The sequence below is a fragment of the Acipenser ruthenus genome, chromosome 14 (assembly GCF_902713425.1).
Source record: "Acipenser ruthenus chromosome 14, fAciRut3.2 maternal haplotype, whole genome shotgun sequence".
In the NCBI taxonomy this organism is placed as follows: Eukaryota; Metazoa; Chordata; class Actinopteri; order Acipenseriformes; family Acipenseridae; genus Acipenser; species Acipenser ruthenus.
In genome coordinates, this window is record NC_081202.1 from 22,803,913 (window position 1) to 22,818,481 (window position 14,569).

The window sequence follows — 14,569 nt, forward strand, 5'->3', positions numbered from 1 at the left end:
TATTTTACTGCATTTAATCCTGTACTTCAGAATACTGTAATCTGCCAAGTGTTTAACCTGTAGTACTTTGTATTTAATCATATCCTGATGTAACTATCACTATTTAATCATACCCTGATGTAACTATCACTATTATCTGCTGTATTATTGAATTGTGGTTTGTCACACTTATACTTTGCTTGAACAAAAGTTATTGTATTTCTTGCTCTTATTGTATTACTTGTACTGTAACACTTGAAATGTATTTGCTTACGATTGTAAGTCGCCCTGGATAAGGGCGTCTGCTAAGAAATAAATAATAATAATAATAATAATAATAATAATAATAATATTAAAGACCTCCACTAATATTCGGTGGTCAAATTATTTAACTGAAACTATAGCTTTCAAAACCAGACGGAATGAAAATATCAACACCCAAAGGCATGCACACTTTAGCACAATTTTGCTGTGATCTTTGAAAATTGTTTTCAAACAGAACATTAAAATTTAAGGTGTTTTTATTATTATAATTCCTCCAGAATTACATTAAAAAAATCTATATGAAAGGTGTTAGACTGTGGTGGTGGTACCTCAGAATGGGGCAAGGTTACTTCCCTTTGGGCCAAAACTCAAGCAATACCCCCAGCAAAGAGTTAGGGGGGAAAGGGGATTCTGTTGGAGATGCGATTCATTAAACTTGGGTCCTGTCAAACAACTCATCAATTCCACAACCTTGATGCCCTAAACAACTTAGTTCTTGAACAAACTACCCATGGGAATTAACTCCCTAGTGGTTATTTTGTCAGGCTTTGGACTTACAGGTGTTTTACAGCTGTCAGTCAAATATGTGTATATGATAGTGTTGGCACTTTCTTAAATTAGGTCAAATCTAATTTTTGGGTTTAATTACAATGCACCTGTTTTTTTTTAGATGTAATTATACCCTTGTAATGGTTAAGCCAAGTACCACCTGCATGCTCATACCTATGCACATGTGACAGACCAGGTCTGAATGACCTGGAAATAAAAAGAAAATCTGAATCAAACTGTTTTAAACATTAGACCGTTTCCGTGTTGTAATGAAATGATTATCATTGACCAATCTAAAGCAACTGTTTAAAACAGCTGCACACAAAGCATTTTAATAGAGGATGGGTTTACGTTGTGTTTTGCTATGTTGCTATGCTGGTCATGAATGATATACATAAGATCATTATTTCAAATTTATAATCACCCTTTAAAGGTATAGTCTCTTTAAAAACCTCTTTATTGGTATTTAAAGCCCACATCGTAATTTAGTAAACAGACCTGAATTCCCAAATCAGTGATCCATAAGCATTCAGACAAGGTGAGCTTTTTTATGCCAGTGTTGGTGCCAAGAGATGCCAAACCCTGCCGAGAAAACAGCAATTGACTTGTCAGTGACTTGCATATTATTTGAATATCATTCTCATCCTTTTATTGTACTTACTACATGTTCTTACTGGACTTTACTTGTTTAAACAAATATGTTTACTGTAAGTTAACTGCTCTTAGTCAAACTCGCTCTTAAATGTAATTATTTACTGTATTCTTTATTTTGCTCTCATTTGAATTTGATCTTATTTGCTACTTTTATAACTGCTCTTACCTGTAATGTGATATTCTGAAATGTGATACTTTACAATGTGGTACTTTGTATTTTGTAACAATTGTAAGTCGCCCTGGATAAGGGCTTCTGCTAATAAATAAATAAATAAATAAATAAATAAATAAATAAATAAATAAATAATAATATTCACTGCTCTCTATATGGTTCTCTATATACATGTAGATACATGTTAAATTGTAAGTGTGACATGAGTAGGTATGGTTACTTTCAAATTATTCCCGTAACTGGATATATGCATTCCTTGAGGTGGATAATAATAGTGTCTGACTTAAACCAGTTTTTGCCAAGTCTTGCTAACTGCAGCTACATATTATTTTTTTTTCCTTTTTTTGTGCAACCACAAATAACATACTGAAAAAAAAAAAGTTGGACAAGTCCATACAAGGTTTACCCTCCCTTCTACAAACAGACTTGCTGGGCTGAAAATAAGATTCCAGCAAATAAGAAGAAAAAAAAAGGATAATTTCTGTTATTGTATGTCGAAGTACATGTTTACTGAACCCAACATTAAACAATTTATTAGATGAAATGATATCCTTGTAACGGTTAAGCCAAGTACCACCTGTATGCTCATACCTATGCACATGTGACAGACCAGGTCTGAATGACCAAAAAATAAATCATTTTCTGAATCAAACTGTTTTAAACATTAGACAGTTTCCATTTTGTAATGAAATGGTTATCATAGACCAATCTAAAGCAACTGATTAATACAGCTGCACACAAAGCATTTTAATAGAGGATGGGTTTACATTGTGTCTTGCTATAGTATGTTCAATAATGGCAAACAAGTTTCTGCCCTATTTTCTAAAAGGATCTTTTAGACGATCATTAAACAGATTGCTAAAACATTAAAGCGTGGAAACCAAATGTATTAAACTGCATTCCCCCTGGGTCTACCTGGTCCTGGATGTTAGTTCCTGTTAAATCAAGCGAGGTCAGTGATGGCAAGCCTGCCAACAGCTCAAGTCCTGAATCGGTCAGGTGTTCACAGTAACATAGACTCAGATAAGTTAGTTTAAGACACCTATAAAATTAAAATAACAAAAATTAATACCTTCAGCCACCCAGTAATTGTCTCTGAAATGGGTCTACAACTGTTGCTATAGAGGTATTGACATAACATTCTGTAAACCACGTGTATTTTACATGCACATTCAGCTGATTCTGTTACTTACTTTTTGTATTTAGTTTAGGCCAGTTTATGTTTTTCTCATACCTTTGTGATATTCTCAACAGGGACATGTCACTGACACGGACACAGTTTGTCAGGTTCACTTCTCTGAGCTTCCCAGCAGAAGGGCCTTCCACAAGATATTTAATTCCTGCATCACTCAACCTGTAACATGTGACACCATATATGAATAATGTCACTCAATAGTATAACACATAATTGTCTTACAGAATGTGAATTAACAGATGTTATAACCAAGATTATAATTACATTGACTTGGGCCAAACAAATTATATTTGCTCCATTGCTATTTAGGTTCATTTAAAACTACAAAATTCCAAATACGGGGCATTTTGTTTTCATGTTTGCAAACAAGGCACATGAAAGCAATGGGGGAAAAAAAGTAAGAGCTGCATGCTATCTGAATCATGCATATATAAACATACATAAACATTTTATTAAAGATGTCGATGATTAAAAAGCAATAATAGTTTATTACATTACAATTATTATGACATATTACTAATGAAAAGGTGCTTATAAAATATCTTGTCATGTCTTATAACATTGTAATGCTATATCCCAGTATAATTATTATAATAATCATATCATATTATTTATAACCTTTATAATACATTTATAGATGCTTTAGTAATTATTTTTAGTCAATCATTAAATATAAGTATTTCTGGTAAAATTTAAATGTAATAAAGCTATGTTCTCAATTTTTGTTGAGGTGATCTCAGACGGACCTGATAAAATTGGGGATGACCATACAGTGTACAGTTTTGATCACATACTAGTTTACATCGATGAGTTTCACAGATGTAAACAGTCTCAATTTACACTGCAATTGAGTTTGTTAGATAAATATGTAGTTGATTGAGCAGCATGTTTCCAAAATTATAAACCAAAGAATAACTTATGGCGAGTATAAAATGTAATGAAATGAAACACTGATTTGGATACATGTATAAACAAAAAATATATAGCTGAGATTTTGAGATGAACAGTAAATTATAAGCCATCATTTTCATTGGTTACACAGTCGTAAACATTTCTGAACTATAAATCATATAATGTAGAATAAATGTCAGCTGATCTGTTTTATTTTATAGTACTGTATAAATAACAATCTATTTACTTTCAATGTTGCAGGGAAAAAACTTGGAGGCCGTGTACAAGTGCAAGCATGTCACTGAAAAAGTGCACTTGGTTTCAGTCATCTCATCCTCAGAAGTTTAAATCACCCCTGTAGCCTCAACAGAGCTCTAAGAATCATGTCTAACCTCCAAGTAGCTCTGGTACACTAGAGTGTAACCATTAACCTGTCCCCCTGCAACACTGCCTGGATGTAAGAAATACGTCAACAAGTATGTCAGTAACACACAGTACAACCTCATGCCACAGGTGTAAATTCTAAATTAGAGTTATCAGCCCCATTGGCCGTATCTGGCTTTGCATTTTCAGACTGAACAGAAAAGAATAGGCCATGGTCTCAGTTTGGCTCTCCAGAGATGGTACAAAGCAGCTCCAGCTGAAAGGAGGAATGTGGCAGTCATTGAAGTGCAAAAGCACAAGTAGAGGATGAGGTGTGTCAAGGTGGAATCCCAGGCTAAGCAGCAATGGATGAGTGGGTGGGTGGGGGGACGCCAGCATCACTGTCGAGCGTTCCCAAGGTGTCGTGGGCTAGATGACGAAACAGCGGAGATGGGAGGTGCCCATCTGATAACCCCAACAAAGTACCCCACCCAGCCCATTCCAGACGGTTACCTTGCGGAGGCACTAGGGAGGCAGCACTTTGGTTGCTCCCTGGAGCCAGCATTGACACAATTGTGTGTGCTGATGCCCCATCAAAACCAGGCCAATAGGAAATCCATGTTCCCTGGAAAGGGAAAAGCACTGGAGGCTCATATCTTCCTTCAATGTGTGCAGATACTGCAGCAAGCTACATCTTGGTTGGCCCCCACCACTACTATTTAACTTTACCTTAGCGAAAGCCGAGTGAGATATTAGCATGAATTCAATAACAGTGATTCTCATGTAATAAAAAACATCAGTATAATGAAATGTTTAATTACAATTTGATAAGCGATTCTCTTGGATAAATGGACTGACAGACACCCACCTCTATCTCCAGAAATGATATATTCTCAATAACCTAAACTAACAAATGTTAATACCAAGGTTCATGACAATTGGATAGATGGTTCTCCAGATGCACGCAAAAATGTAAGGGTGACAGATGGACAGATGGACGGAGAGACTGACACCCCCATATATTCCCAGGATCTGATATTCTCAGAAACGTATGCTAAATAATGTTACTGCCAATTTTAGTGACAATTTGTATATTATTATTATTATTTATTTCTTAGCAGACGCCCTTATCCAGGGCGACTTACAATTGTTACAAGATATCACATTATTTTTACATACAATTACCCATTTATACAGCTGGGTTTTTACTGGAGCAATCTAGGTAAAGTACCTTGCTCAAGGGTACAACAGCAGTGTCCTCCACCGGGGATTGAACCCACGACCCTCCAGTCAAGAGTCCAGAGCCCTAACCACTACTCCACAATGTGTGAAGTGTGACATATATACATACTTTATCCCTGGTGGGGCACAATAACAAACGCCACACACAAGTTGAACAAATGTTGTATTTCTTACATCCAGTAGAGTGTTGCTGGTTGACTGGGTAACTCTGATATTTCAAACCTATACCAAGGAAGGCTAACTCTTACCTAATGCAGTCGGCCACGTTTAGCACAGTCAGATTCTTGAGGGATCCTATCGCTTTTAGACTAATGTCAGTGATTTTCTGGCAGTCAGCAGCATAGATGTGGCACAGGCAGGGGGAACTCTTGCAAAAGGACTTCCAGCTCGCATCAGTCATACGATTATTACCTGTTTATAAAATTATAGTGGACAGGATTTCAAATGTTAAAATATGATTGTCTAGGTGACTCTGATACCAAAAACATGAATCAGATTAATGATGATTAAAATGATTTTGGCATTTTGGTAGCTTGCATATGTTCTAGGATATCTAAAGACAAACATTAAGGAGGGACTAGATTTATAAGGTACAGTACCATATGATAATCACACACTAGCGTATTTTGTGTGGATGTGACTGATGATTTCATTCTGTTGGATACAAAGCTGTGCTTTACATTTAATGCACAAATGAAACTTGGATTAATTCTGAAAACTTAAAAAACAGGTGCAAACCAGTTTCACATTTTTAGCTATGATCTTTTTAAAGTCCTAGGGCTCTATTCTGATGAAATGAGTACAAATGCAAACGCAGTGGTGAAAGTCAATCACGTCTGCCCCGCAGGGAATGGCTTCTCCAAAAGTGCGATTCTGATCCAAATAAAAACCCAGCGCCCAGCCAATCAATGCTGAGTAGGTTGGGGAATCTGCTAACCAATCAGGGCCAGGAAACAATCCCTTTAAGAGACAGAATGCACTTGCGTCACCGCAAGGCTCTGATTTTGAATGTAGAAGTGGCGATCATGTCGAGCAGCAGAGCAACAAAGAGCAACAAAAAAAAACGCAACAAGGTACATTATTTCATGGCATTGACATTACTACATGTAAAGTGTAAAATACTTACTACCCTCCCTGATCTGTCTATCAGTAGCAGCAGCTGTGCACTACAAGCGCGGAGTAAAATACACGAATACTGTATTTTCGTATTTTCAGGCGGATTGATTTGAAAAAGTGATTAAACAGTTTGAAAGACAACATGCAAGGTCCTTTATCAGAGATTTAAGCCCTCTTATTGACCAATCAGGTTAAAGGAACTCTCCGATCCATTTTCTAATTCATTATAATGTTTCAAATTACTTAAGCTCTTACATTATCAGGCAACCAAACTGATATCTTGTTTCAGTCTGCTGATAGTAGTGACTTATATCAATCACGGAAACAAAGCAAATACATTGTGTCAAGTTTACATAGCAGTTAAACTCGTTAACAGTTGCACATGATACACGCACGCACACACAGCACTAGCAACAACCAGGGAAAGGAAGGACAGACATACACATACAGATACAGAAGTGGCGCCCCTGTTATGCTGCTCTCCATATACTGTACGTAAATATTTTCACTTGTAATAATTGCCATGAAAATAAATTGCTACAGTCCTCGTGAAAATAAATGTAGTACTCCACTGTATCAGCATTTTTTTTAATTAATATATTTGTTTGTTATTAATTTATGAATAATATGGTTAGTTTCTTACGTTAGGTTATTTTTTTCTTTTACTTTTATTTCTTTGATTTCCTCTTTCTATGTCAGTCCAAACGCACACAGTTGCTACTTAGGACTTCTTTGCTTTTTTACAGTGTGTTCAATTGTTAAAGTTCCTGACTGCGCCACTAAATAAACCTGGTTTCAGCGGGTCTTAACACAGTGCTCTGTTGTCTTTTTGAGACCCCGTCGTCAGAATTGCTTTGTCGAATATGTTAATGATACCACACCCCGAAATTTATGGCCGTGGCGATGGGGCAGGTGCTCTATAATGCTGCAAGACAAATGCAAGTGTAAGCCATTTGCACTTACACTTGCATTTGCGCTGTGATCAGAATACAGCCCCTGGTGTACATGGCCTCTGATACTGCAAGGTCATGCATAAAACATGGTCAGATAGAAAATATGCAATACATAATACAGTACTTTATAATTCATGTCCTTGCATTCTGGATCCTCAGAAAATAATATCATAAATATCAGATCATTTCACAGACCTCTAATCTTGATTTTTGTAAGCTTGGCTGCTTCTGCCAAGGCCTTAAATGCAGAATCTGAAAGGTGAGTGGAGTCTTGAAGAGAAACTGTCTGCAGATTCTGACACTCAGAAACTATAGCCTGTAAAAATAATAGGACAAACAATTATCCTTATATGCATCTGATCAGCAGCCAGTTCTCAAAACAGAAAATGTTAGGTTATTATCATAACCCTGGTTCCCTGAAATAGAAATGTAACCACTACCGAATGGCTATTTACCTCCTAAAGGCTCAAATCCTGAGTATTGTTTTCCAAAGTTGCTCACCGAGCCTGTGATGCAGTCATGGCCCGCCCCCGAGGGCACAAAAGGCTTTTGCTCACAGATCTCAGTGTCATTTTTCCTTCAAGCCTGCTGCAATCATGGACACAGCGACCTTGAAGGTTAATGGTTACATTTCTATTTCAGGGAACCAGGGTTATGATAATAACCTAACATTCCCTTTCAAGTACGAAATGTAATCATTACCGAATGGGTGAGTGTACCAAAGCCCCGTTGCAAAGGCAAGATTGCAGACGATTGGAATGCTACAAGACTAAGCCAAAGGATGCAGACACCATGTCTGAAAGACGCCCCACTTGTATGTGTACTGGGAACGTGTGGATGCTGCTCTGGCATTTTTTAGGGTGTCAATAACCATGTTGGACAGACCCAGATGGCTCAAATGCCGTAGTTCAGGGGCCAGACCTAGAGCTGCAAGCTTGATGGGTTGGGATGCCATAAGGTCCCCCGTGCCTGACTGAGCAGGTCGCGCAGCTTCAGCACATCACGGCTGGCTGCTCAGGAGCTACATCAAAGTTGATGGGCTACTAAGAGCACCTTGGCCTGGTCCTGCCTGATTTTCTCCAGGCACAGCGGGAGCAGGGCGAGTGGTGGAAAGGTGTATAACAGACGCCTTGTCCACTGATGTACAAAGGCACCTATTGCCAGCGGGTCCCTGCCTCATATTATGGCGAACCAGAGGGGACAGTGGGTTGATTCCTGGGAGGCAAAGAGGTCTTTCTCTGCTCTCCCGATCCTCTCCCAGATGAAGCTCACCACCTTGGGGTGAAGCTACTCTGAGCTACTGGGGACTCCCCTTGAGAGGAGGTCCGCCGCCCAGTTTGTCACCATGGGCAGATGCACTGCCCGCAGTGAGAGGAGGCTCTCGTGCACCCGGAGCAAAAGCTTGTGGGCCACACAATGGAGACTTGGCGACCTGAGACCGTCCTGGTGGTTGATATAAGCCACCACGGTTGTGGTCTGTACGGAGAAGCACATGTCTCCCTCAAACCTCCTGCAAAAAATTCTGCAAGGCCAGGTAAACTGCCAGCAGCTCTAAAACATTGAGGTGGAGACCCTGCCAAGAGGGGTTCCACACACCTTGCACACCCCGGACATTCCACACAGCGACCCCAGCCTTGGCTGGACGTGTCCATGGTGACGACATCCCTTCTGGTGACACTGCCCAGCACTACGCCTGCACAGGGCACATGCGCAGGAGACCCAATGGAAGGGTCTGGAAAGCTGCTGCACTCAAGCCCAGAATTTTCTGGAACGTCATTACCGTGAGTGCTCTGTTGAGCTGAAAGAGCTCCAAACAGGGGGGTATTCTGTGCACTGCCAGCTGTTCCCTGAAATGCGAACTTCAGGTACTTCCTGTGTGCTGGTTCAATTGGGATGTGAAAATAGGCATCTTTGAGGTCAACCGTGGTGAACCAGTCGTCTGGCATGATTGACTGCAACAGCTGTTACATTATCAACATTTGAACCTCCTTCGGCTCAGATATAGGCTGACCTGTCTGAGGTCGAGGATCAGTCTGAGGCCACCATCCCGCTTTTGCAATAGGAATTACCTGGAGGTGGTGTATCCTACGAATAGACCATTTTTGAAGCAGAGCTGCTACCTCCTTAGACGCCACACAGCGTCCTGTGGGTCCATGACTGATGGTGCAGTCACGCCCCGAAAGGGAGGGGGGCTGTGCTTGAACTGCAGTGAATAGCCGGTCTGGACAGTAGTAAACACCCAGATGTATGTGGTGTACTCACGTCAATAGTCCAGATGGCTCCCTGAGAAGGGGGCCTGGGCCTGTGGCAGCAAATTCCTAGGGCTGCTGCTTAGCCTGCAGCTTCTGTCTTTGTGCAGGGTGGCGGAACCTATTAAAGCCTCTGCAGTGAGCAGCCATGGAACGGTTCAAAACATCAGCTCTGGCAGCGGGCACAGCCGGCTGTGCTGGTCTTTGAGGCCTAGGGCACCAGTTTGCCGCTGGTTTACGTACTGGAGGTGGTCGCTTGGGAAGCAGGTGAACCAGCTCCTTAGTGAATTTCAAGCGTTTTGTCCACCGCGGAACAACACGTATGCCCTGGAATGATTGGGACGTCCAACAGCGGTGCTTTGTCCCCGAGAAAGGACCGGTGCAGTACTGGTTCAGAACCTGGTTGGCACCAGGCTGGTTCTGTACCGGTTCGGTGGCTTTTGCACCATGTAAGACTGGGTCGGTACCGGTTCGGTGGCTTTTGCACCATGTAGGACTGGGTCAGTACCGGTTTGGTGACTGTACCACTGGGTAGGAACCGGGTTGGTACTGGGATGTTCAGACAAGCAATGGAGAAACATTAGCAGACAATTTCTAAAACTCTGAAATTAAACACAGACTACAATAATTTGTTAATTGTAGATACATAAATTGTATACTGCAAAACATTTCATAAACAAATTAATTACTATTCCTGTTATATCAAAGCTGCCAAACTGTCTTGCTCAATTTAGCTTTTTAAATGACTAAGAGGACGTATTTGATGGAGAGTCAAGTTACAAACCCTAATAAAACGTGACTGAATGTTTACTTGACTTCTATTATTATTCATTTTCAGTTTCCCTTTGTTTCCACATCCTAGACACCTGGGGTTCACATAGCAAAAAAAAAAAAAACATACAATGCAGTTTGGTGGTTTAATTCCTAACTCAACTAATTAGCAAAATTCCAGACAGTGGAAACAGATGGACTAAATAGAACATAAAAGATTGATTGTTGAATAAGAAAAACACAATTTGAGTTGTACAGTATCTGCTCGCTGTGAGATTATGTTGAACAGTAGCAAGCATTTTTGTTCATTTGCTTAAAAACTCAACCCTCAACCCAAACCAAATACTGAGCTGAAACTATTATCCTTCTTTGCTGAAAAGATACCCTATTGCAAGTTATGGAAATACAACATTTTATTCATCATCTTTTTGTGAAAAAGGACAAGATCCTGCATTATTGCCCACAACCAACTCTTACACACCCTTCGTTTTTTTTCATATAAAAAGGAGGCATTTTCCCAGAATTTAGTCAAACTTGTACAGTCAGGCACAAGAATGAGTTAGTTTACTACCAAATGTGAGAACAATACAAATGACTTATTTGGGGCTGCCGTACAAACCTTTATGAGAACATTAGTAGTTTTATCATAGCTGTCCTCGAAACAAAATGAAGTTATGAGGATGGACCTGTTTACGAGCACCAGTGTTCTATTATTCAATACTGTCATACGACCAATAATAATAATAATTTGCAGTTAATTAAGGCTGATGCATTTGTGGCCCCTTAGCAACATTATATCACAAAGATACATGTCAGTATGGCAACCAGGCATGATCCACATTTAGAAGTGTTAAAAAAAACATACCTACTCATACCTCTTGAAATTAACTTGTATAATAATTATTATTACAATTTTAACTACCAAGCCATACTTACCAGAATACATTTGTCTGTGAGGGTAGGCATGTCATTGATTTCCAGGTGTTGAAGCTCACTGCAGCCCACTGCTATGTTTTTGAATCCATCCACTGACATCTGTAAAACAAAAAAAAAATAATTACACTTGGAGCTAGCCTGGAGTTAGAATGCCAGACCATGCAAATTCCAAGAACCTGTTATGGTGCTTGCTCCTGTTTATATGAGCATGTCTTTCAATAAAACTAACAGGATGGTGATACTTCTAGAAACAAATAATGATAATCTTTGATTTATTTTTGAGACTATAGCTAAATTAACAAATCTGCAGAGGGCACCTTACTTAAATACTTTATCATACTTTATCATCAGCAACCCGGGTCATAGTACTGAAACTGCACTTGTGAGAGGGGTAAATGATGAGCTATTATCTTCTGATATGGGCTCATCCTCAGTTGAATCAAGTGGGATTGTCAGGTTGTGTCCTGTCTTGGTTTAAATCTTATCTTTCAAATAGGTTTCAATTTGTTAAAACTGAGGAAGAATCCTATTTATTTATCTGATGTTACCTGTGGTGTCCCACAGGGCTCTGTTCTTGGTCCAATTTTGTTTTCCCTGTATATGCTCTCTGTCGCTGGTTCGTGAGTGGATGTGTGCCTTTATGGAAGCAGCTGGGACACGCAACAGGAGACGTGTTACTAGGCAACCAATTGAGCAGGTAGGCTCATCTGGCGCTCAGCTGATCGGGAGGTCCGGATTGGCCCAAGGAAGCTGCGTGGAGCTCAAAAAGCATCTACATCACAGCTCAGGGCTACTGCCTGGCCATTGCTTCACAGGCGGGCGCTGAGTTTACATTGAGAAAGAAAGCATCCGCTAAATGGAGAGTACTACACAAAACCCTTCCACTCTAAAAAACCTTTTATATTTTAGCTTAGTTTTCTTTTCTTTATTAAATTCCAGCACTAGGATCACCATTGTCGGTACCCTAGCATCGGGGCCTGCGCGGCGTGTCAACACCCACTGCTCTGTGTCAACACCCACTGCTCTGTGTCTCCCTCAGTATTATTCAGTGACGACCCACACACGTAACACTGTTACAGCTACCCTTGGGCGATACTGTCCGTAGACATGAGTTACATTTTCATTGTTAATCTGATGTTACTCATTTATATTTATCTCTGAAACTGGGTGACACTTCAGCTGAAAATACTCTGACTACCTGTCTTTCTGACATTAAGCAATGGATGTCAAAACACTTTTAATGTCAAACTCTGATAAAACAAAAATGATGCTTTTGGGATCACAGAATCAACTAAATAATATAAATCCATCTGATTTTACATTTGGTAGATTCTCCTTTGAGTTGAAGGCTGAAATGAAAAAACAGTGAGTGTAGTTTTTTATCCAGATCTTTCATTTGAACCACACATTAGGAATGCAACTATAGAGTCTTTTTTTCATTTAAGAAATATTGCTAAACTAAGATGTTCTCTTTCGCTGCAGGATGCTGAGAGACGGATGCATTATTTTATAACATCTAGGATTGATTGTTGCAATGCTTTTTTTCTGGTATTTCAAGTTGTGTTTTATCTTGATTGCAGTGTTTGCAAAATCCTGCTGCCAGAGTTTTAAATAGAACAGAGAAGTGAACACATTACCCTTGTGCTAGCAGCCTTACACTCGCTTCTTATACAGTTTAGGATTGATTTTAAGGTCTTGCTTTTAACTTATACAGCATTAAATGGACACAGAGAAAGAAGGCAGGTGGCAGAGCATTCAGCTTTAGAGCCCCAAAGTTGTGGAATGGTCTTCCACGATTTGTAAGGGAGGCACCATCTCTTGCTGCTTTTAAATTAAGATTGAAAACACATTTTTATAATTTGACATATGTATTTTGAAGGGAACATTGTATTATCTCATTTTACACTACTTATTTTATTTATTATTATTTGTATACTTATTTTTATCACTGCTTTTTAAAGTAATCATTAAAATGACTTTAAAAGTTTGTAAAAATGTATAAGCTATTATCATTAATGACAGAATGGGAAAAGGCACTTCAATTAGCTGTGCTGCTTAAAATTCAATTTATTGAATCTCTGACTACCTCAACTTGCACATTGATTAATTGGTACACTCTTTTTAAAAAAAGTTGTGGCTAAGTTGTTGTTTTTTTTTTCCACCACTGCATAATCCAAAGCTACATGCTCTGGAAATGTAATTATTATGATTTATCATTTAAGTTTCCAAAGGGGGAACATTTTACACAGTGTACTGGATATACTCTATACATCTGTATTTTAAACAATGAAGGAAGCATGCTACGTGAATGCTTTATTCTTTTACATAAATAATATACATGTTAGCTCAGTAGGGAGAATCTATAGATTTTTAAAAAGAGAAGTTATAACCTGATATAGTTCTTACAATTATAATAGACTTTGCTGTTAGCCCATCCTTTGATGTTTAATGAGGATCTGTTTATGGACTATTAGACTGAGGGCCTCTTACACTGTATGTGCATGTGGAAGACCACTGTTCTAGTGCTACCTTTCATAACTTGTTTTGAGAAATAGGGATTCCTTTATATACAGTTTGATAAAATGTAGGAATAAGTTCTGAAAACTTCAAAACTTCTTTTGTTACAAGTATAATTTGTAGCCCATCCTCTCCAACATATATTGTCAATACAGACATAAAAAATTGAAAGAGTTTGGTTATAAGAATGAACTGTTTGCTTGGCAGAACAGTAACTGGCACAATTTTCCAAAACCAGAACGTTGCTATAATACTGGAGTAAACAGTAACATATGTTATGCAGACACTGTGCTTATGCAAATACAAATTAAGAGCAAATTAAGATTATGTTTTAATAAGAATGTATTTTTCGTGTCTGACTTAAATGAACTATTTTTTTTTACTTTCTGTAAATATGGCCATAAATACAATACAGTAATTTAAAATCTGACTGCCAGTAAAGGGTTATCTTCTGTATCTTCTTGCATGTTTTTTTAATTTTATTACAGAGGTTTGTTTCTTTTTAGGACTGTAACAAGTACTAAAATACATACAATTATATTCTTTAATAGCATGTGTTTTTTTTTAGGAGGTTGAAGCTGCTGAAATACTTTATTTCAATCCATGTCAGCGCCAGAAATTGTATCTCTGTATCACTGTATTGGTCAGACTTACAGCAAAATACTTTTCCTTCATTGGGCTTTTTTTTTTTTTTTGCAGAACAATAGTTAATTTATGA

General features: G+C 38.7%; 1 protein-coding gene across 2 annotated transcripts in view; it reads right to left on the reverse strand.

The window, feature by feature from the left end:
- Window positions 1-14,569, reverse strand: part of fbxl13 (F-box and leucine-rich repeat protein 13) — a 55,423-nt gene that overhangs the window by 1,675 nt on the left and 39,179 nt on the right. For both annotated transcript variants that reach the window (XM_034032154.3, XM_034032155.3), the window contains 6 exons: window positions 11,335-11,433; window positions 7,574-7,694; window positions 5,558-5,720; window positions 2,853-2,972; window positions 2,534-2,660; window positions 1,291-1,374 (listed from right to left, as the gene is read on the reverse strand). In XM_034032154.3, the coding sequence (XP_033888045.1) occupies window positions 1,291-1,374; window positions 2,534-2,660; window positions 2,853-2,972; window positions 5,558-5,720; window positions 7,574-7,694; window positions 11,335-11,433 (714 nt within the window). The remainder of the gene's footprint in view (window positions 1-1,290; window positions 1,375-2,533; window positions 2,661-2,852; window positions 2,973-5,557; window positions 5,721-7,573; window positions 7,695-11,334; window positions 11,434-14,569) is intronic.